The following is a 24,438-nucleotide window of genomic DNA, read 5'->3' on the forward strand; positions in this document are numbered from 1 at the left end:
GTCTTACTGTTTCTTGTAAACACTTCTGATGCCTCAAAAGCTTTTCAAATCCTCTCCAACCCTATTATTTTTTAATAAAAATCTCTGTATCAACAGGAAAATTATGTTTCAGACTGATGTTTTTTCTCATTATTGGTTCTTTTGTCTCAATATCTTATCCCCACACACACTTGCCCCAAATGGTGCTAAACAAATGACACCCGTTGCTAGATTAACTTGCAATGCTGCCATAGAAACCATCCGTCTTATTGGAGGTTAGCAGGCCAGTGATGTTTCCAGCTGCATCTGACAGCTTTTTGTGTATCGTCCATCAGGGATGCGAGGCACATAGGCTGTAGTCCGTGCAGCAAGGATGCTTCCTATAGAATGTCAGGCCTTGAAAAGGACACGCGCTTCAGCATCAACTTGACATGCTTGTCAGAAATTTGTCGATGAAAGACGAGGAAATTAAGAAGCTTGATGAGCAGCTGCTCAAAATCTGGGGGAATAAAAAGGCTACAGCTTCTTGAATTGTTTACGATAAGTCACTTCTTTCTGGGTGAATTGCACCTTCATTCACACAATTATTTGCTTGTTCTTACACATTTGTGACAAAAAAACTGACTTTAGATAGAGAATTTGCAAAGAATTGGAGAAAGTTGGCGGAATTTATAAGTATGAGTCCAGCAAAAAAAAATCTCATTGTTGAATCATTGAGCAAAACCTTAAAAACATTCCTTTTTCTGGTCAAAGATGGTTCTTTATTCATAAATTTCTGTCTGTTTTTCATCTAATTACTTGATGTTTGTTTTTAGGATTTGCCTTTTCAACATTATCAACATTTGTCATTATTTAGTTATTTTTTGACATATTTTGTCTTGCATATGCTGCCCCTCTTCCTTACTTTCTTCTATACAAAACAACAAAAAATAACAAAAAGAGGATACAACAGCTATTTACAATGATTGTGGAATTTACAGGAATCCAATTAAATCCTTTACTTTCTAAAATAAAAATTATGAGCTGCTGCTCAAAATCTGGGGAAAAAAAGAATTTTTTTCTTGAATTGTTGACAATACGTCATTACTTTCTGATAGATGGGTGGATTGCACTTTTGCTCGTGCAATTATTTGTTTGTTCTTTCACATTTATGACAGAAAAACTCACGTTAGATGGAAAATTTGCAAAGAATTGGAGATAATTATGAGTCCTGCTAAAAAATGCTCAATTAAATTATTGAGCAAAACCTTAAAAACATTATTTTTTTTCTGGCCACAGATGCTTTTTGATTCTTACATTTTTTATTTAATTGCTTTTTTTGACCAATCTTAATTTGTTTTTAGGATTTGTCTTATCAAGAACATTTTTATTTTTTTTTTTTCATTATTTTTCGACATCATATTTTGTCTCACATACGTCTCCTTCTTCATTACTTTCTCCTAAAGACAAACAAAATACAGCAGCTAATTACAATCAACTATTGTGGAATTTACAGAAATTCAATTAAATTTCTTTCTGTTCTAAATAAATGCATACATCTGCAATGCTACATGTCTGCAGAGCTTGTGAGAATCTGTCTTCATACCTGCCTCCATGACATCAGACCACCAGCTCTATGGGAAGCAGGTTTGACCTTTTCTGGGCCCGCTGTAAATGATGCATTATGGTCTCCTAACACTGGAGAGTCCAAAGACAAACAGCAAACAAGTTGCTCTCCATTGCAGGAGTTGCAGGACAAGATAAAAGATTGTAATGTCAAAAAGCAGCTTATAAACAATAAACCATACGTTTCCATCACTTCACTTTCCTCTCCACACACATAAATATAGAGCAAAGCGAGTGTTGTGTAGAGGATTGAAACGGCCGGTCCCTTGTTAAAAGTCGGAGGGAGATGCAGACTTTGGCAGGCAGAGGGCAGAAGCGCCGACCTTCAGCTTGTTGACCTACAGAGAGGGGCAGATTGTGGAGTTATTAATAACCTGTAAGTGAGCTCTGTCAAGCAGGTCAGTGGTGACAGCTGCCGAAACACAAAAATCAAAAGAAGAGCAACTTTTAGCAAAAAAAACATATTTTACAAAGATAAAAATGTTAGGTTTTGTCTGACTTTAAATTTAATACAAATTTTCAAGTTTGTTGCCACATTGTTCCAAAAATCTTGACTGGCTTAAATAGGGGTGTGGATTGGCGATACGTATCCCGATACATGTCTCACGATACGATACGTATCACGATATCACGATCCCAAGACTGTATCAGAACTATTTTTCACCTTATGACTTATAAAAGAAAATTCTACATGAATATTAAAACGTCTTATGCCGTTTTGGTTACAGTGTAGAGCAGCTCAAAGAGGCTCAGTGTGCTGTGCTGCCCACTAGTGGTCGGGAGTTGAAGTGGAAAACAGAAGTAAGTCGGCGAAGGGCGCTAATAAACAAATAACTAAATATCGTCTTGTCAGCATTTTAAATCTAATCAAGTATTGCCGAACAAAATATCACGATATATCGCCAAATCGATTTTTCCCCACATCCCTGGAATTGGACGTTTCCTTTTTTTGTTTTAGTATTTTTAGCTAGTCACACTACCATTATCTTTTGATCTGGTGTTTAAATCATTTCCAGTGTTTTTTTTAAATATGATTTCAGCCACAAAAAAAAGTCAAAAATTAAATTTTTTGTCTTCTAAGGCATAGTTCCAGCAACGTGGTAGTTGTTTATTACATAAACTGAGAGCTCTCTGTGTCCATATTCTCCCTCTAGCTTACAGCCCCTCACACCCCCAACCTAACATTACCGGTACAACAAAAATGGCGACCAATATTGGAGCAGTTTGGAGCCAGATGCCAGCTCAGACAAGGAAAATGAAGACATACATGGATCTATTTGTATGCAAGTGAATGCATCAGAATGGAGCAGAGTGTATTGGAGAATATGTTCTACATCACAAATAAGCTATTTTTCAAACAATTTTTTTCTACTTTAAATTCACAGCCACTTTAATAAAGAAATATGCAGAAACTCAATTTTCAGCTAATTATATATACCCTCCATGATAAATGATTATGTGTTAAAATCACCTAAAACAGGATTTTCTTAGGACTGGATCTTTAAAACTGTGTTGCAAAGCCAAGAAATTCCGTTTTTAGAACCCATTAGAGGACAAACCAAAGCGGCGAAGCGTAACTTGGGTGTAGGTGGAGGAAATTTGGAGATTCAGTCTTTGCTGGAGTAAAAAAAGGAGCTGGAAGCAGGTGCACTGATGAGGAAACTGGAGGCCGACGTATCAAACTGGCTGTAAAGCTCAGAGAGGAACATTTCACTGCGGTTTTGAGAAAAGTTACACAGAAAAAAGGGAAAAGCAACTTTAGAGATACAATATAAACCCAAAAGCATAAAGCAGAAGCTTTGTCTTGCAGAATAGAGGCAAAGACTTTCTGTATTGTCAGCTATGAACTATTATCAGGCTGTGACTCATCAGTATTGTCACGGTTCTGTTGATTTCCACTGATGTGGGTCATGTTAGTTTATTATATTCCTGACTTGCTTCAACTTGAAACATTAAGAGTCACTGCCAAGACAACAGCAGATTTATAGAAGATGGAGTCACGCAGAAGCTGTTTAACGACATTCACTGCATCCCAATTCATGGGCTGGATGGATTTTATTGGTGATTATCATTTAGTGTTGTGATTCAGCGCTCTTCAAATGTACGCATTTTTATTTGCACTGAAGAAAGCTGCAGAACGCATCCCTCTTCATGGCTTAACCAATCCCTCTGCTCTCTATAAGCTAAGAGAATGACGCAGTGCTATAAAGAAGACTTGAGATATTATTTCAGCCTCCACACTCTATGGAAGGCTGTAGGTTTTACATTTGTGGTGTCTTTGCAATGTACACAATAGGATTTTTTTCTTCTTAAAGCTTTACCTTTAATCACCAAAATCCAGATGTGAAGGATTTTCTGAATCATAGCGAGGATCACTGATGAGATGAGCGGACAACAAATGTGAACTTATGACTCACCCGCGTCTAAAAGATCTATTTAAAGACAGCTTTTTGCGCACTGTGGTCATCACCATACATGCTGCTCGGGAAAGTTGGCCGAGCAAACACGCGTAATGAGGAGTGTAGTGACCCCAGTAAGGATGTGGAGGGGAAGTATTTATAGTCACAAGTCAATCAAAAGTTCCAGTTTGGGCATTTTTAGTCAAGTATAAAATAAAATACAATTATGAAGCTCAGAACTTATTTTAAAATCAGGCTTTAAATAAGTTAATTTCTTCTTTTGACATTGGAGTGAACAAGTGTTGATCTGTGCATGGCTCCAGTTACCTAAACGAGCTTCGATCCGGAAGTCAGTGCTGTCCTTGGATGAGTCATTTTGAGAGTAACGATGATCGGCTGAATCTGCAACTTGAAATATTCACTTCTCTTAACTCTTTACCTTATTAAATACCAAACATGGAAAAAATAACCTATTTTAGCAACACTATGGAAGCCAAAAACGCCCCGTCCTACTTTTTATTCCTTTTATCACGATAATGAGATCAATTATCTCATTATCATGAGAGAACAAACTTCATTTTCTCGTATAACAAGATAGTGAAGAATATACCCTCACTTTCTTTCCCACACTGAAACACTGAGACCTGTCTAAAGTCTCTTTATTTTGAGGTTACAAACAAAAACGCCATAAGAAAACAAACCCCCATTTTTTTTGGGTCTATTTTTTGAATTTATCAGTGTACCTAATCCCTCAAACGTCTTAATTCCATCTCATGCACCAGGTCCTCTCCTTTTATTTCCTTAAAACCCCAGAACAAGCCAGTTGATTTACAGAACCCCCATGGCCGACGAACCACTCGGCCCAACTCAAAGTGAACTTTGTTTTCTCGTGATAATCCAATAGTGGATCTCGTTATCGTGAGAAAACGAGAACAAAAAAAGAAAGTAGGACGGGGTGTTTTTGGCTTCCATACAACACATTTTTTGCCCCAATCAAATATGCATAAAGCTTGGGACATCCACTGGTAGCTATTTGTACTTTATTAGTGGTTTCATTTATTTAAAACACAACAAAAAAATAATGTGACTGAAGGAATAAGCTCTTCTTTCTGTTATTTTTCTGTAGGCATCTTTAAATATCACACAGTTTAAGCTCTCTTGATGTTTCAGGAATTAAAATTTGTTGTTTTTTTTTTCTAAAAATGTGAGCAATTCTTTAGGTCTTGACAGAAAATGATCTCTATTAAAATGTTGAGTTGTTAGCTCTGAAGTTTTTAGAGGTTATTGTGATTTCTATTCTCTTTTAAGCCTTAAATTATGTGACAAGCCAACTGCTCTCAGAAAAATACCATCAACCAAATTGACATTTTCCTGGTTGTTGTGAGAGTGCAACAGTCACCTTCTTAGACTTGTAGTGATCGCATATTTGTTTGTAGCTACACATACAAATGTTTACTTGATACCCAGAGTAGTTAAGAATGACTGTTGAGGGATGATGATAATATTTTATACCCCAAAAAGAAACATAGGACAAAAAATAAATAAAAAAAAAAATAAGTTTGGACTTTTAGAAAAATCACAATTTGTCACAGCAGGATAAAATATAAACAATGGTTTAACAGGATATCTATTAGTCGTTGCCTTGGCAACAAGACTACTTTCTCTTATTAGTGTACACAAAATAGAGAATAACAAATCCCAATGACAGTTCCGTGCACTTCCACATGTCCCTCCAGCACGCAGTAACTAAAAACAAGCTCTCCATCACATCCATCATGCAGCTTTTAAAAGGAGCAAACAAAATATGAAAAGGGTCTGATGCAACAGTTACATTAATAAAACATATTTTTCCAAAAAAAAGACATGAGTGGTGTGTGTGTGTGTGTGAAGCACCTGCAGGATAATGGCGCTCTGACCTCTTTGCTGCTCTTGTTTTGCTTCTAAAAACCAAAACATGACTCACGTACACGCACTTTAACTGGCTATGCAAATGCTTGTGTTCTCCTTTAATTATTGCCCAGGATTAGAGCACTCAGAGCACAAAGCACCTATTCACAAACTCTCCTGACTGTAAATAATTCACACCTACTTCTGTGACACTAACATAAGCGTAACAACTCTCCTTTTTTTTCAGATCTTCCGCAGAGCTGACAAAAACGGTGAGTCCCAATCTTTTCCTGTGACTCCATTTGAAGGAAAATGTGGTTATTGCTCCTCCATATCCCTTCATTAGTAAGCTTTAAAGAATCCAGTGGAGACCTGTTTCTTTAAGTTGCTACATTTTAATATTTACCACATCAGAATGTCAACTTTAATAGAAATAAAGAAGCTTGGTCATGATTAGATGAATGCAAGATGGGCTTTTGACCAAAGTTGTATTATAATAGCAAGCAAACAGTCATACACAGGCATGACTCATTTGCTATAAATGTGTAAATACCTTGACCATATCCGATGAACCGTCTTTACTTCTTCTGAGCCGTAAAGTGACAGATAAAAGCCTTCAGGCTCAAACTCACTGCAGTGAGTTTAGAAATGTTCAACAAACTCTTTTTTTATGTAAAGTAATAATTCTGTTGCAGAAAACCCTTCACTGACTGCACAAATACCCAGAAGTGATTGTGCACAGGAGCATTATAGAGTCTTGAAAAAAGGATCCAAAACAGATCATGAATGTTAATGAACAGGATAGGTATTCCTATATAGCCTTTATAATGCATTCCAAACACACGCTAGTGAAAAAAAGATGTAATTAATAAGGAAAATAAAAGATCAAGCCTATTATCACCAAGCCTAAAGATCAGGGTGCAGAGGGAATCATTAAAACAGTTCCTGCTACAAGCTTTAATTGTCGAACATATTCGACATTTAACAAACTGGAGCTCAGCAGAGGTGTCAAAATGTCTCATAAAGTCTTTGCTTTAGTGAAAATACTTTTCTTAAAACTGTCTCCCCACTTGTCTGGCAGGGTATGCTCAACAGAATAAAACAGGCAGCTGCAAAAAAATGAGATCAGGTAGAATTTGAGATCTACTGAAAAAAAAGTCAGCTTTTTTTTTTTAAATTAAGGCTTGTAAGTGGGTCATATAGTGCAAAAAATATGGTATGTGAAATATCTGCAACCTGTGCTTTTACTTTTTTTACACTAGTTCATTAAACTGAAAAAATCTGATTTTAATTGTGTTTTCTCGCAGCCTTAATGTTATTTTTGTCAATGTTGTTTTTTTAATGTACATGTGATAAAATGGATGATAGATGGCTCATGTGGCACATTGATGTGTGAGTTTAAAAAAAGAGAAATTGTTAACCAACCATGCTCCATCTGTACATCTGTGTTCGCCTTCTGATGCTCTTCACACAAGATTTACCCACCATACAGGCTGTAGGAGTGCATCTGTCACCCGTTCTCACTCTGTACTCACGGAATTGGACTTTTTAGATTTTTTTACTGCAGCAGTTTTGTTTTAAACTCTTAAAAGTAGTTTTCCCTCCCTTTATTACAAAAACAGGACATGGAGTTTGTTAAATAAAGCTACAGTCATGGATTATTTCATTAGAGGTTTTGAGAACCCTAATAGAAATTAAGAACTTCATTTGAAAGATAGGATAAATAAATAACAAAATCTCCTATTTTTTTTTTTTTTTTAAATGCTGCATGTTTTATTAAGAAATACACTTTAAAAAAGTAATATCTCCGGAAAAAAATGGACTAAAAGTACCTTTGATATTATCTAACAAGGTCAAGAGATTTTTTATTTCTTGAGGAACACATCTCAAAAATAAAATATATATATATTTCAGATGGAAAATAATGAATGTCAGTAACCAGGCAATTTATGCGCAATAAAATTCTATTCCTTCAGCTGTGTTTATGCTGTGAAGCAATTGGCTGAAAGAGGGGTATTTGTTCTGTGAGCTGCGTTTTTCTGATGTGATTTTTACATACTCGACTTCTGAGCTGTCAATAAATCCGTCCCCTCAGAGCATAAGTGCAAGTGATGAAAACTCAGGAAAAGTACATTTGCTGAACTTTAACCTATCAGAAATAGTGGAGAGTTGCAATAAAAACCAATTTAGTCCATTTCTATACTTTACTGACGGAATATTACTTCCCGCTGCAGGACGATCTTTACTTTTTCTGATATTTACTGTAAAGAAATCTAAAAATCAATGCACTTTTTAAAAATTATTTTGATCAGCAGCTTGAAAAAAGCTTTCTATTGCAGATTATTTCATCACCTTTTCAACAAACCTATTAACTTTCTGTTCTCTGAAACTTTTAAAGAACCTTCACTTCTCCTGACAATAGCAGTATGAAAAATGATGTCAGCTCAAACCATTAGGAGGATAGTGACTGTTACAGGACCATAAATCTGTGACGTAAAGGGAGCGCATGAGTTAAAGTGAAGCTATAAAGCTAAAAGGTACTGGTGGAAACCGTCTAAGGTAGAGAACACTGATACTAAGAATACCACCATCAGTAATAGCTTTAAGTACACCGTCGTCCACAGGAGCTCACCATGAAGAAATCAAACCTCCCTTAGTAGCACTGCCTGCTTCTGAAGCTGCAATGCATTTGTGGGGAATTTATAAACCACTTAGGAGAGTCTGCATTGGGACTAACCTTTGGAGAGAGACGAGTGCGGCCTACTTTGTGCCCTACTTTACAGGACGTCCTCGCTTTTCTGATTTGGTTCTTGTTTACTTTAATCGGTCCCATTTGATTGTAAAGCAAACACAGAAATTAGAAGCCACGTTAAAAAGTAATGATTTAAATCTAGCTCAAAGTATTTTCTGCTGGTTTTGAATGATTTCAGCCTCTTTCTCTACTTTTCATCACACTGTCCCACATGCGCTGTGTGGAGGTTTTCCAGATTCAATTGAAAGGGGAATGTCACACAGCTGAGAAGTAAACAGCACTTGTATCTGTATTCGACATGCCAGTGTTTTTGAATGAAACAATATTTGCTCAGATTAAGACCGTACGATCCTGCCTTGAACGGCTCATTTGCTGAATAAATTCCACCTTATTCCCCTGAAGATTTTCACTCCTCTGAGAAAACGTTGGCACTTTGCAGTCATGTTACCTTCATCATAATGGCACAGAGCTCACTGAGGCCCTGCATGCTGGTGTTTTCAGAATGGGAGATCTGCCAATAGAGCTTATGTGTCATTGGGAGAGCCATGCATGATTTATTAATCCAAAGGCATCAGCTGACATTTGGGCTTAAATCTCTTCTGGATCTGCGGCTGCTCTAATAAGACTAATAAGTCCATGATATTTTAGTGTGCTCTTATTTCATGAGAATTAAAATGACTTTAAATGCAAATGAGATTAATTTGGAATGTGACTACTTTGCTATTTTTTATTTAATTTTAGGTCTTTAATGTAAAGTTGAAAAACAGTGATGGATGATGCTGCCTTAAATTTCTAATTGGGTTACAAGACTTTGGATTAATCCCCCCCATCCTTTGTAGTTCATTAAAAATGACATGATCTAGTTTTCACTTGAAGATACAGATTTATATTTGTATTTTCAGACACTAGGAAGCTTTCAAAATGCAATAAAGAATTTACCTTTCCTGTCCTCAAAGACTAAAGACAAACACTTTTACAACCATCAATCGATTTGGAATACAGGATAGCTCTTGTTTGAGAAGTTTCTGTGTCTCCTGGCTGTGTTGCTATACCGTACTGCGTCATATGATGTCAATAGGAGACAGGAGTGAAGGCAAAGCAGACAAGCACATATAGTGCATAAAACCGTGCTCCCCATCCTGCAAAATGAGGTGTGACATTGTCCTGAAGAAACAGCCTTTGAACGCATCAGCGCTTCGCACGTCGCTCATACCCCGAGCCATGAAGCACATCTCTACCAATGTTATACATTACATATCACACTTTTAAAAATATATATATAGATTTTTTGTAATAAATGATCACCTTTAAAACCAAAAAGGAGATAAAAACTAATATCAAGGGTAAAGAAACTTGTTTGTATATTTATTGCGGTCGTTTTCTTTCTTCTGTGGTGAAGACACACAGCCCAGAACTGTCAAAGCTGCCTATGGTCATCGTTAGTCATCCAATGGACAAGTGTCACTTCGGAGAATCATGCTGTCTGTCTGAATCTGACAATCCAGATGGAGGAATGTTTCCCCAAAAACACAACATGAGCAGAGACATGAGGATGTAAATTTAGCCCTGATACATATAGAGGGTACAGTTGGAAGAAGCGAACAACAGAATGAATATATGTGGAAATCACAGATTCTCTGTATTTATTTCATATAAGATAAATCATATTTAAAGTGCGTTTTATATATGTGAAATTTAATTGTTTCTTTTGCTGATGACATCCTATTTTATTCCTTTAACGAAAAAAAAAGATCCAAATATAGGTGACATATTCCAGCTAAAATCTAACTTCTCAATGATATAAACGATTATACGACCCATAAAACATGTGCAGTCAAAGAATAATGGGACTGGAAATCTTACAAAATAATTGAAAATTAGTGGAACGAATTTTGTCGAATCTGCTTTATAAGTGTTAAAAGTCAACAATAGAGATAATTTGACTGGAAATTAAAAATGAGATACTTCTATACACCTATGTCCATTTCTAAATCATCATGTGGTAGAATAAGAGACATTATTTGGAACTACCCAACTGCTAAAAATTTTTGGATCAAAGTTAAAGAAGGAATTAAAAAAATACTTCTAAAGGAAATACCTTGAAATGTACTGCTATATCTGCTCGGTTTGATACCTAATGGTGTTTTTAAGAGGTAACAAACACATGTACTTTAAATGATAATAATAGTACCAGAAAAAAATTCTCCAAAAAAAGAAAATATTAAACTTCCAACAATAAAAGACTGTTAAAAGAATAAAAACTGTCCGTTCATTTGAAGGATGGCAAGGTCCCCTGGAGTATTTCTCCCATTTCCCATCATGGCCTGCCAGAGACCTGACCCCCCCATCCAGCTCGTGTGAGACCCCCACTCGGTATAGACTGCTGGAGGGATGAAACCTCGCCCGATTTATATCTCCGTCACACAATAAGCGAATGCATGAACCGAGTGTGATTATTGCTCTGTTTATATGCAATCCTTAGTGATTTGTGTGTCAGTTACGTCATTTTAATGTGATATGTGTGCCACAATCTAAAAGTTACACACATGGAAAGTCTGTTAGACATGGCACAGTGGAAAGCCACAAATTATCATATGCATCGTAAAAAAATCACACACCACTGCATAAGTGAATATAAATGACGTAAAATATGCATAAACTGCATAATTTTTAACAGACCAAAAATTTTGAACAACTCAAACAGAATTCATGTAAAGACCCATCGATGGACATCTGCACACATCAACAAATACAAGAAGCACTAATGAATTAAATGTATCACGTGTCACAAAAAAACAAAATTACATACGTGAACAATTTGCAAACTGTACATGTGACACGTCTTAAGACCCAATCCTTTTGTGTTTCAGACGATGGCAAGCTGTCTTTTGAAGAGTTCAATGCTTATTTTGCTGATGGGATCCTGACGACTGAGGAGCTGCAGGAGCTTTTCTACTCCATAGATGGTCGACAGAATAAGTGAGTTGTTTGTTTTTTATTTCTAATTTTGGCTCCGTGTGTTGCATCACCAAAGTGTTCGACCTGCGTTCACTGCAGAAAGTCACCAGCCAGACTTTGAATCCTTTGCAATAAGAGAGAGAAAAGATACTCAGCAAAAGAATTACCATGCAACTGAACTAAAGCTCAATAAATCATTATCAGCTGCCATCCTTTGGACACAAAGCCCAATGCTGCCTCAAAAACTAATTTCTTTGAAATGGTAATCCGTGCAGTGAACGTTGAACCCTCTGTGAAATAGTTTTAGGCTTCACTGTGAAGCAGGTATTCGTTATTGTTTTTGGCAGATTTGGCATTTGTATTCATGAAACAATTTAGAAAAGGGCCTTCCTCTACACATCTTTATTGTCCTTTGTAGCACTGGGATAGCCTACTAAACAAAACATTAACAATTTTGAATCAAAACTCCTGAGAAATTATAATTTAATTTCTTTTTACAATGAGATGCATTTGTTTTTTGCTACCAGGACCCGTGAAGGATTTTATTTTTTATTACAATTAAAAGTGTTTTCCATGGTTTTTACCATTGACTGTATAAGAGAACTGGACAGAGCGAGTGTGACATCACCCATAGAAATAACTTGGGAAATTTAGCCAATGCAGCCGCCATTTGGAGCCAGATGAGGTTAGTAAGGAGTGATTGGCCTGAGTTGGTCTGAGTCACGCTTCTATGGCAACTACTGTAGCCAATCATGGGTGAGCTTGTGAGAAGTCCACACCCCTTTCCCTGAAAGCGGCTTGGGAGATTTTGTTAATCAAATTTTCAAGATGGGGTCCAAAGGGCATCACATGTTTTTGTCGAGGCATCTGATTGGTCAGTTTATGACTCGAATAACTTGAAATAGAGGTAGAGGTGCATTCCACGGCCAAAACGAGCCAGACGCGTGGTCCACGGCCAAGAACAGGAACACGGGTGATACACCGGAAATCTGTAATCTCTCCTGCTGGGAAAAAGGAACAACACATGAATCACACTGCACCAAGATGCAGTGTGATTCTAAAGAGAATAAATAATAAAGAATAGAGGAGAGGAGAAGTAATGACTTGTAAGTGTATCCAGGGGACGCCCCAGAAGATGAGGGGGAGTGAAGTCAGACCAACCGAGAAGATGAGGAAAATGGTTTCATCTCCAAATAAAATCTCATAACTTGACCTTTAACCCGGATGAGATGCTTCAACACAGCATAATCTTGAAAAAGATATTAAATCGCAAATGTAATCATGAATGCACAAGCCGCTTTTCACCTTCAGAATCTACAGGAATTACGTTGATTGTGAAAACAATTAAAAATATTACAGTAAACCAAAGAACATAACACTAGAGCTCTGGTGTTAAAGGGTTAAACGTGTCTATTGAGAGCTAAAATATTTGAAATCTTGTGATTTCAACAAGAACTCCATTGGCTTGTGTCCATAAATAAACAAAAATTGCAGGACTGAACGCAATATTTTAAACTAAAGTGGCCTGTCAGGCTTAATTAAATCTATAAGGTGCTCTAATGAAAAGAGCCGGGACCGTTCCTGTCCTGCTCATCAAAAAGACCTGGGCTGTTTTTTTTTTTTTTTTTTTTGGACAAGGTAATCTTGGGCTGAGGAGCGTTCCCGCTGTGACCCCAGCTAGGCTTAAACGCTATTAAATCTGTGAAGCAGAAAAGATGAATCTTTGAATTTGCCTAATTAACTTTCTCCTTCCTGTTCTCCGGTGTTCTGCCCCGCAGCAATCTGGACACCGACAAGCTATCAGGTTGGTGGGGAGAGTGCTTTCTCTGTTTCAGCTTGATAAGAAGTTTCTTTTTTAAACTAAATATTCACAGACCTCAGCGTGTGTGTGAGTGTGAGTGTCAGCGTGTGGGGATATTTTTAGTTCATCAGAAGGGCTATAGCGGATAACTTCAAAGCAAACAGTCCCACACCTTTGAAGGTGAAAATACTTTCAAGACTGCCATCACTGAATTTTCGTTTATTTTCGATTGGAAAAAAATCGTGTATTTGAGGAAACAAAAAAGATCACAACATTTGGAGGTGGTGGCAGGCAGACGGAATTTGCAGTGAGAATGGCAGCTTTTTAAATATTTAGAGCTTTATCCTGAGCTAACTTACCCAGATGGTCTTTTTAGATTTACATGCAGGAGTTGAGGATTCTGCTTTTTATCTGCTAGAAAATATCCAAATTTAACACTCTTTTTTTTTTTTTTATGGGGCATGTGTCAGATGGACTAATAAAAAGGAAGAATTGGGGCACAGGCTTGTAAATAGCACTTTTGCCAAGAATACAACTTCTGCATAATTGATTAAATAGATTTTTTTTATTTTTTCCCATCTGACGTCAGTAGAATCACTTTTTTTCCATGACAGAATGCTCCTTTTTTAATCTCAAATGTAGATCACTAAACATTTATCTTTCTGTTCTTTGACAGAAAGAGGATGTGTAATGTTAATAAATTATATTTTTAGTAATCTACATTGTATCTGGTTTAATTAGCAGCTTTTGTTAAAGCAAATTAATATATTTTATGGTGTTTTTTGAAGCCCTGGAAGTCTACCTGTTGATAAACCAAAATTGCTACTCTACTTTTTATGATTTTTCACTCCTCATAAAATAATAATAATAACAGAAAAATAATATAGTGTTCTGAGGCTGCAATAAGACTTGATTTGTTTCTTGTTTTTCTTTTTTAGATTATTTCTCTCAGCACCTGGGGGAATATTTAAATGTCCTGTCGTCTCTGGAGAGTCTGAATATTGCCATTTTGAAGGCAATGGATAAAACTAAGGAGGTAAGGTTCCGGCACAAACGGCGGCGCTGAGGTTAATTGTTGCTTTTGAACCATTAATTTTAACACCCTGACGACCTGAAGGACCTCTATGGGAGGATGGAAGCAGATTCACATAAATAGAGGACAAACTGGTGGAGAATCGACTCAAAAACACACATCACTGATCTGGAACCAAATAACAGAACAATTGGACAATAAAAACTATATTTCAACTTAAAACTATACTAAAATAGCATTAATGATAACATTAAATACATATATATATTAAAGATGATTTAAACATCACAATTTTGAGAAATTCCCTTTAAATTTACAAAAATAAGCTAACACAATGGAAAAAGGAGCTCTTTTTTATTTCATTTTTTGCATCAGTTGAGAGCCAAATAGCAGCATTCTGGATCAGCCAAGTGACATCTGGCGAAGCCTGATATAAGTGTCTGCTGGCAGTAAAGAAGAGCTGAATGTGTTTTTTGTTAAATGCATGATTTGCTGAAAGCAGCCCTAAATTCTGGCTTTAAAAACTCTAATCCGGCAAAAACAAAACTGTAAATAAAACCGAGTGAGCAAAGAAAAGGGATCCTAATCGCATCTGAAATTGAAGAAAAAAGCATTAAATGAACCCTTTATTTATCTATAAAGTAAAAACTGAAGAAATTTGTTATAAAAAAAATTAACATTTTTAATTTTAACGTTAAATACACAAACAACAAAAAAAAATTTTTCAATAAAATAAGAAAAAGAGAAATATTGCAACCCTGTTTACTTAAGGAATGATTTTGAATTGCATTAAAGTCCTTCCTTGTCAGCTTAAACTTCTTTTAGGCACTAAAATTTAGCAGTTTGATCAAAAAAGAAAGATATAACCCTAGTAATAGCTACAGCTGTAAGGATTTATAAATCCAAATTGTCAAATGTGTGAAACCATAAAAACAGTCTTGGGGTTAAACGGATGGACTAAAAAGTGAATCATGGTGGCCAACTGCTTTAAAGTCCCACTCCAATCATCTTTTGATCTAGTTTAAAAGTGTTCCCAGTGGTCTTTTCAGTATGAAATATGACGCTTTTAGCCAAAATGAAAATAGTAGTCGTTTTCAAGGGCATAGTTTCTGAAGAAATTCCCCTCTAAGTTGTAAGTAAGCCTCACCTGATATCCCATCATCCCACATGCTGTTTCAGACGAGGAAATAAAGACGTTAATGGAGACTTTGGGCCTCTCACGGTGGTAGCTGCGTCCCATCTGAGAGCTTTTTCAAATGAATGATTTCAAGATCCGACACGGTTTGAATAAAGAAATACTCAGAAATGCATTAATAAGCTTAAAGTCTTTAATGAGTCCTCCATCATGAGAAAAATGCTCCAAGGACATGATAAAAACACCATTTTCATTGGAGTGGCTCTTTCAGGCTAAACATCTTCATATTGTTTCACAGTAAACTGTTAGTCATGCTCAAAAATGACAGAAATGCAAACGTTTTAACCCTCCAAAAGTGTTTTATGACTGCATCAATCAAAAGAATTCACTTTCAGGTATTTTTGTTCAAACTTGTGGCCTTGAACACGAGCAAATAAGTGGAGAGAGATTGTTGAATGTCATACCACATCGCAGTGTGATTTCTATTGCTGTTCACATCCCGACTTCCTCTGAATTTCAGCTCAAGCCACAAACACATAAAATCACGACTGAATGTCGTCTTCAAAACAATATTTGTTGAAAGTTAGCTTATGGTTCTATCCCCCATGCCCTCAAATGGATCCATCCCTCCTCCCAGGTCATCTCCTCTGGGCTCTGCTGCTGAAGCTGCAGTTCCTGCTGCTCACTGAAATCCAGACGTCTATAAATCGGTTCTTCTTTATATAACGGATGCAGTAGTGCAGTATTGTGTTCTCTTAGCCACCTTGTGCTATCTGTGACTATGCAAAAAGATGTTTTTTACTTTTATTTAGCTAAAAAAATGTATCCTACGGCATATCACCTTAAACATTAGATTAGAGCAGAAGATTTAAACATCAGACATTTTACATTTAATTAGTAAAAATCTGAAAAATATGAGATACTACCTGATTTTAGCTTAAAGTTAGTTGTAATTAGGTCTGTTAGGTCGTTCATCCCTCCATTGAGGCTCTTTGGTTTTAAAGAAAGATGCAAAAATAAAAGGTTAGTTAGTTATTTGACACAGGATGTATCTTATTTTGAAAGGAACTTGAATGTGCTGCAGTCTAAAGTGAAATTAATTAAAATTGTTATACCTACAGACACATATAACACTGTTATAATTCATTTATTGTATTAATCAGGGCTTAATTGCCACAAATTGTTTTTTCCCAGACATGAAGTGAGACTGTGTGGCTTTCGCTGGGTTTCAGTCAGTAAGAAACTGGACCAAATGGCTCTTTTAGTATCAAAGGCTGCAAACTACACATCTATGCTTTGAGCTTCTCAATCATTTTTCAGATAACTGAGACGCTTACTTGAACAATGATGGTGAGAACGCTTATTTTAAAAATATTTAAAGCAAATATAGGGGTATAAAAAAAGCTACGTTTCATTTTACTCGTTCCTTGTAGAATTACAGGGAGTCACTTGATAAGTTTCACACTCAGAAAACAGATATTTTTAATTGTTTTATTGTTCACTGTTCATGCCAACTCAAATCAAATTCCCAAAAGAAAAAGAGAAAAAAAAGAAGGCATGAACAATCTGAGTCAGACAGAAGAAATTCATCTTATAATTGTATTCTTATAATAATTATTTTGGCAATTGCTAAAAATCATAAATTTAGTGTTTTTACAGTTTATTGATAACTTGTTATCATATAAAAAACAGTTTTTTGTCTTATCCAAGTCTACTTTTGTAATTGTTATATTTTTTTCCTTGATGTTTTTATTTATTTGCACTTATACAACATATTGCAAAAAAAAAAAAAAAGGTATAGAAATACATAAAAAGTCGATGCAGGAAGAGGCAAAAAATCCATATAGGCTTACATTAGAGCCTCTGCTTAATAATAGTTTTTTTTTTTTTTTTTACATTCACAATTACAGTCAAGTAAATAGAGGTATCATCTGCAAACAACAAAATTTGATTTGTTTTGAAAACGTTTCAGATGTCATTAAGAAACAAAACAAAAAGTAAAGGTCCTAGAACAAATCCCTGATTACAAATGTCATGCTGAGTCTTTTAACCTCTTGACACCTATTGATATAAGTATCCATCGAACCACTTCAGCTCCAAATTGATCTTAACTTAGCATCTCATTGAAAACATATGTGAGTTTTTTTTAATAGCTGGAAATAAATTCAGGCATCAAGGGGTTAAAAACTAAGTTTTTAAAATGTGGAATCAGTTTAGCCAAAACAATGAAAAAAAAACATCCAATTATAAATGTGTCAACGTCTGTGGTTTGAGTCTTTGTGTTATTGCGTCTTTGGTGTTTTAGACTGTTGGAGTGAGCCGCCTTAAATGAGGGATTTCAATTGTGACAACTCAGAAAACAGCGCTGCTAATTTAAGGAGAAGAGGGAGATGTATTCTGAATATTTTAGCATAATCACACATCCTGTCTTAATTAGATCACCTTCCCTCTCTGCTCTTGTCCTATAAACTCTTCTGAGGAACATGCAGCTCCTGAGTGGATGCTTTGCTGCTATAAGTCACTAAAAGAGTTTTTCATTGTTCTTTCTTAAGTGATTTGAAAAAAGAATGTTCAGACTGTTCATATTGTATCCCATCTTCAGACTCTTTCACCTTAGTATCCAGCATAGAGGTATTTAGCCCATTTAACTGCAGCGTCACACATCTCACAGTAGCTTTTAAGGCGGTATTATCTCCTGTGTGTGGGAATGTGTCTTTAGTCTTTTTGTGTCTGAGCTGCCTCTCCTCGTGTTTGCTGCTGTCCATCAGGAGTATCAGGGAGCCAGCGTGTTGGGTCAGTTTGTCACCAGGTTCATGCTCAGAGAGACGTCCAGCCAGCTGCTGTCTCTGCAGAGGTCCCTGCAGTGTGCCATGGAGGCCGTGGAGGAGCAAAGCAGCCCCGCCCCGTGAGTTCTGTCAATGACTTTTGAAGGTCCCACTTCTTCTTTTTGATATTATTCTATCTCTTTGAGGTTGATACATGTGCCTACGTGTAAATGTCAAACTGGGAGGTGATGATCTTCACTGTCTGGAAACATGTTACTACCGCTAGCTGTTGAAACAGACTCACTGATGCTGTTGTAGAGCTGAAAGTCTGCCAATCAATAGACGCCCGTTTGGGATGGTTATTTTTGTTGTTGGAACTATATTGTGTTGAAAAAATATTGTTTGACAAACTCCTTTTGGTTACTGTTCTTTTATTGGCCCTTTAATGGACCAAGAACCAGGCCACAGGGCGGTGGGCGGGACAGCCCCACCCATCCATGAATCAGGCCCCTCCAGGACCAGTTGCCACCATAACGTTTTGGTTTCGCATTCTGTGTAATTTTGAACCAAAAATTTCCAGAAATGGATGTTAGAAGTTAGCTTAGGAAAAAAAAAAAAAAAGTGAGCATGGAGTCATAAAGCAAACTACTTCAGCATCAGCAAGTCAAGTGCAGCCAGGCACCCGCCTCTCCACTCTGATGTTTTGGAGTGTCCACAGCAGTATTCGGATTCTACCCAATTAAAGCGTGCTTCTAAAATGAAGCAGCCTAACATTTATTTATTTGCTTGTTTGTTTGTTTTAAATACTGTAAAGTACTTTGAGGTGCTCTGAAGCACGAAAAATGTTATACAAATAAAGTTGATTTTGAGTTTAAAACGGAAATTGAATTTTAAATGTGATTGTATTTTTAATTTTAAATCGAGTTTAAAGTTGAATTTAAAATAGAATTAGAAATAGAATTTCCTTTTGAATTTGAAGAATGTTTTATTTAAAATAGAATTTCAATTTGAAGTATAATTTACATTTGAATTTGAAGTCGAATTTGAAATACAATTAGATTTTTAAAATAAAATGTATATGTTAATTTAAAGTGGAATTTGAAATAACATTTGCAATTGAATTTTATCTCTTTCTGGAAGGAAACAGTCTTTTTTGGTTTATTTCATCAAAACAGACCCTGGTTAGAATATTCAGTACAAAGTGATGCTGATGCACATTGTTTCCCATGCAGTGCGATGCTTTGTGAATTCTGATTTTTTATCTTTTTTTCTTGCTTTTAAGGTTTGAGAAACTCAATATGTGTTTAAAAAATGTGTTAAAAATGTCAAAAGAAAACGTGTGATAACTGTGCAACCCTCACCCCACCCTAAAAAAGGGTACCAGCCTCCTCACCTAAAACACTCTGAAGCTAGATCTGGTTAGGAGGCTAAATCCACTTCTGATCTAATGACAAAAACCTTGAACACACTCTCTATCCAGTTCACTTAATAACATAAACTGTAGACATCAGTTTCAGAAGCTATTCTACCTCCTTACAGAAACAGACTCAGTTCAAATCCATGATTTTATCATTTGAAGTCTCCATGTTCTACCTGTCCATGGATTAGTACTAGAGTCCTCTGACTTCCTGCAGCACTCAAAGAAGAGCTGCATGCTAGTCTGATATCACTTTGACCACAGTAGAGATTGGGTCTAAGTATCTCTCAGTTTCTGACAGTCTGTCCACAACCCATCAGTCATCTCCTCAGGAAAGATAAAAAAATAAAAACCTGAAACCATAAATAGGATGAAGGCGGTTCAGAAAGTATATGGATGGAAACCTAACATGTTCATTATCATAATGCCCTGAGGAAACGTCTTACTGTGGGCTGAAATGTAGATAAAAAAAAAAAAAGTCTGGAGGGCTCAAAAGGGAGAAATGAGACTTTGAGGGAGTTCTGAAGTTACAAACATCCTTGAAGTGCTCAAATATTTGACAGATCAAAATCTTTAAAGTAAAATGAAAGAATAAAATCAGAAATGCCCATTCATGACGACTTTCAGAGGGTCAAAGGCAGTGTGGAATCGTGGATGGAGAAGGAACTTTACTTGGAGATTGTCCAACACAGTTGGTACCTAGCTGCAAAGAAAATAAACACAACCAACATTCTTTCTGTTTTATTTAAGCTCTGATTCTAAAGGAGGTTTTATTTTGAAAAACTACCTCAAATTTTCCACCACATCCAACTTATTGTTGACATTTTTAAGTCTCTCTGTGACGTGTCAAAAAATACATCCGCTACTCTTCTAAAGCGGCTTAAAGTTAACAAAAATAAAATGCATTTGGAAATTTTCCAATCGCTGAAAAGAAGAAATAGAAGAACCTCCAACTTCAAAATAAAACAAATCTGCATTTAACAGACAAAAAACAAGAGTCATTACTCCACATATGGATTTATTACAACAGTGTTTCCCACTCACCGTAATCATAATGCAGAATAAACAGCAACTGACTATCAAACTTTAAGGATTCTGCTAGTTAAGTTGTAGAAACAATGGATTCAGGTTTTATTATAATTATGTTTAGAAAACATCAGTTTTCTGGACCTTTTATTTTGTTGTTTTTGTCCATCACACCTGAAAAGTCAGATGAGGCTGAAACTGGCGTAGGATATTTTTAGTTACCACTCTGACAGTTATGGGTTAAGAGATAATCTAGATCACGTTTAATGGGTCATTACAGTGGCTGACAAGACTCACATAAATGCAAAAGACACAACACAACGACACAAGCTGACAACAAAACGACAACACAGTGACAAATGTCACAGCACTGCAACAACAGCTGAGAAAACGACACGCAAAAAGCTGAAGCATGACAACAAAAGCCGAAGCACAACGACCAAAGCAGGCAACACAATGACAGAAGCCGAAGCATGACAACAGAAGCCGACAACACGTCGACATAAGCTGAAGCACAACGACAAAAGCAGACAATACAACATCAAAAATCAAAGCACAACAACAAAAGCAGATAACACGTCAAAGTAAGCTGAAGCACGACAACAAAAACAGAAGCATGACGACAAAACCCGAAGCACGACAACAAAAGCCAAAGCAAGACGACAAAAGTCAACAACACGACAAAAGCTGAAGCATGACAACAAAAGCCGAGGCCCGACAACAAAAGCTGAAGCATGATGACAAAAGTCAACAACACGACAAAAGTTGAAGCATGACGACAAAAGCCAAAGCCCGACGACAAAAGCCAAAGCATGATGACAAAAGCCGAAGCACGACAACAAAAGCCAAAGCAAGATGACAAAAGTCAACAACACGACAAAAGCCGAAACACGATGACAAATGCAGACAACACAACAGCAAAAGTCGAAGCACAACAACAACAGCCGACAACAAAATGACAAAAGCTGAAGCATGACGGCAAAAGCCAACAACACAAAAACATAAAACGAACAAAAACAACAAAAGTCAACAACAAGACAACAAAAGCTGAAGAACGACAACAAAAGCTGACACTGAATGAAACTTTAAAGAAAGTCTGTTATTAATTTCCATTATGATTCACCACCTTTGTGATGTGGCTTTTGTCCTAGTGTAGTGGTTTTTGTTGTCATGCTTCGGCTTTTGTCGTTGTGTTGTGTGTTTTGCATTCATGTGAGCCGTAAATGCAGGTCCTACATGAAATCTAGAGTACAAATGAAGCTCAAAGCATCTGCAGATATTTTACAGAGAATGAAGATAAACTTGTTCTCAAAAGTTACAGGAAACTATAAGGCTAAAATAAGAAATTGGATGCCCTCTTCAGCCTCGTGCAGGCCGGTCCGTGAAAATATTATCTGACATTAAACCGATCTGTGTCCTTGCTTGGACACCACCGGTCTAACAGGTTTGGATTTCGAGCAGCTCGTGGAAGGAAGCTCTGTCAGCGGCAGAAGTCGAAACCAGCTGAGCTAAGCTGCTGGTCTTTGTTTTGCTCGGCTGCAGCAGATTTACGGCTGTTGCAGTGGCCTTTTGACTGCAGGCTGTTCCCAGCGTGTGAACCTTCTAGCAAACCTCTCCCTCTGCGTTGTCGGCGTGATCCCACAGACGTGTGCGCCGGCACACAAAAGAAAGACAAGTATTCAAACACACACATGAGCAGCTCTCTTCAGCAGACATCCCATCCTTGACACTCAGCATTTAGCAAAATAATACTTTACTTGATAGGCAGCCTCTTCAAAAATGTGATAATTTGTAAAAGAAAGTGTTTATCCTCTTTTGTTCTCCATGTATCGGGTGATAAGCACTACAATTACCAAACTTATTTTTCCCTTTTTCCAGAGAATTGCTGTTCATCTCTACTTCTTGCGTCATTCCTCCTTCTTTCTCTCGCTCTCTGTAATCATCCGTCACCCCTCTTTCCCATCGCATCATTTTACTGCTACATTTTATTCTAAATTCCTCCTGTGGCTCCATCTCCTCTGAATATTTTCAGCGGGTTTGTTTCTTCCACCCTCCTGACAGTGGCTGTCTTTCTCTCTGATGTCCGTCTCTGTGGGTCTCCGCTGTCATGGCAGGAGGGAGGCTAAGGCGCCGGCGCTGACAGCGGTACAGAGAGACGGCAGGCAATGTGGCCGCAGGGTCAACAACAACCTCTGCATGTCCTCTCTGGAGCTGAGCTCCAACACCCTGAACACAAGTGAGATCCGCATATTTTTATTTTTCATTTTTAGATTCTCAGCAACAGAAAAATCACTTTATGATTGTTTTTTCCCACTCCAATCATCTTTTGATTATTGTAAAAGGGTTTTCAAATCATGATTGAGCCATTTTTAGACAAAATAATAAAAAATAGTGTTAGTGAATCATAAGAAATTTACCTCTGAGGTTGTTGGAGTGGAGTAAGCCTGCCCCCACTTCCCATCATCCCTTCATTTACACTCTTTCCTTCTAGCTTACAGCCCCTAACAACCCCAACTTAACACTAACAGTGTGAACAGTTTAGGAGCAGTTTTGATCCTGATACCAGCTCAAAAACAGACAAGTGGATGCATCAGAATGGAGAGAAGCATGGATCATGTGGCTTGCCGTAGTTTGACATCACACCTACAAGCTTTTTCAAACTGCACTTTTGCTCCTGATTCCCAACAATTTAGATAAAGATATACTCAAAAATGCAGTTTTAATTCTAACTTTTTTAATATATGCCCTCCATCATCAAAAAAAGCTACATGAATATGTTAAAAACATCAAAAGCAGTTTTTACTCAAGTGGGTCTTAAATTTAAAAGGGGTGAAAAATGAAAAGTGTCAATCATCTCAGGAGTTTTTATTGTGTTTAGGTGATTGTCTCATTTAGAAATGTTGGCTCTGTTTACTGTTGTCCTCACACAGCTGAACAGGTATCAGATTAAAGGCGTTCACACAGAGGAGCTTTGTTTTGACTGACAGTCAAAATTAGATTTAATCAGTCACTTCAAACTAAAACTTGGACACTTTTGTTTGACCACATTTAATTACACTGAATCGTAGTGTGTAATTAAACCCATTTTTTGCCGCGTTGCAAGCCAGATACGACAGATTTGAGTGATAATTAAAGCCCCAAGTTGATCATCTTTTGATCTATCACAAAAGAGTCCCCAGTGGCCTTTTAATTATGATTAAGCCGTTTTTAGCTTTTTTTTTTTTTAAAGTGTTGTGTCTTATAATTTGGCTCTGAGTTGTTAAAGCACCATTAAAGCATAGCAACCCCGCCCCCCTTCACCTCTACAATGCTCTCTGTTTACATGCTCTACCACTAGCTTATACTTGTGCAAAACAAAAAACAAATTGGTGAGCAATATTGAAACTATCCAGGCATACAGTTTTGATCCAGATGAGGAAAAAGAATTCATAAATGGATCTATTTTGTAGTTTCTGTCACAAATTAACTATTTTTCCAACTGCATTTTTATCTGCTCCTGATTTGCATTAATTTGAATAAAGAAATAATCAGAAAGGCTAATTTGAGCCTAATTTTCTTTATTTATGCACTCTATGAGACAAAAAATGAAACATCCAGAACAATCCGAGCTTCATATCTTCAGACAAAAGTATTGGATGTTCCAGCAGGACAGAAAATGGTTTTTTTTTTTTTTTTTTTTTT

General features: G+C 36.7%; 1 protein-coding gene and 1 long non-coding RNA gene across 3 annotated transcripts in view; one reads left to right on the forward strand and one right to left on the reverse strand.

Moving 5' to 3' along the window:
* The window catches only part of LOC112145248, a 6,825-nt gene extending 723 nt beyond the window's left edge, over positions 1–6,102 (reverse strand). Inside the window, exons 1-3 of one of the 2 annotated variants that reach the window (XR_002919043.2) lie at positions 5,877–6,102; positions 1,767–1,922; positions 1,565–1,656 (exon numbers count right to left, since the gene is read on the reverse strand). This is a non-coding gene — a long non-coding RNA (uncharacterized LOC112145248). Of the gene's footprint in view, positions 1–1,564; positions 1,657–1,766; positions 2,755–5,876 lie in introns of those variants that run through there. The other variant, XR_004947907.1, reaches the window with a different exon arrangement.
* Positions 1–24,438, forward strand: part of necab3 (N-terminal EF-hand calcium binding protein 3) — a 39,370-nt gene that overhangs the window by 956 nt on the left and 13,976 nt on the right. Inside the window, exons 2-7 of the mRNA XM_024270377.2 lie at positions 6,118–6,142; positions 11,493–11,601; positions 13,359–13,384; positions 14,320–14,417; positions 18,318–18,454; positions 22,872–22,993. Of these exons, the coding sequence (XP_024126145.2) occupies positions 6,118–6,142; positions 11,493–11,601; positions 13,359–13,384; positions 14,320–14,417; positions 18,318–18,454; positions 22,872–22,993 (517 nt within the window). The remainder of the gene's footprint in view (positions 1–6,117; positions 6,143–11,492; positions 11,602–13,358; positions 13,385–14,319; positions 14,418–18,317; positions 18,455–22,871; positions 22,994–24,438) is intronic.

This window comes from Oryzias melastigma, linkage group LG5 (genome assembly GCF_002922805.2).
Source record: "Oryzias melastigma strain HK-1 linkage group LG5, ASM292280v2, whole genome shotgun sequence".
NCBI lineage: Eukaryota > Metazoa > Chordata > Actinopteri > Beloniformes > Adrianichthyidae > Oryzias > Oryzias melastigma.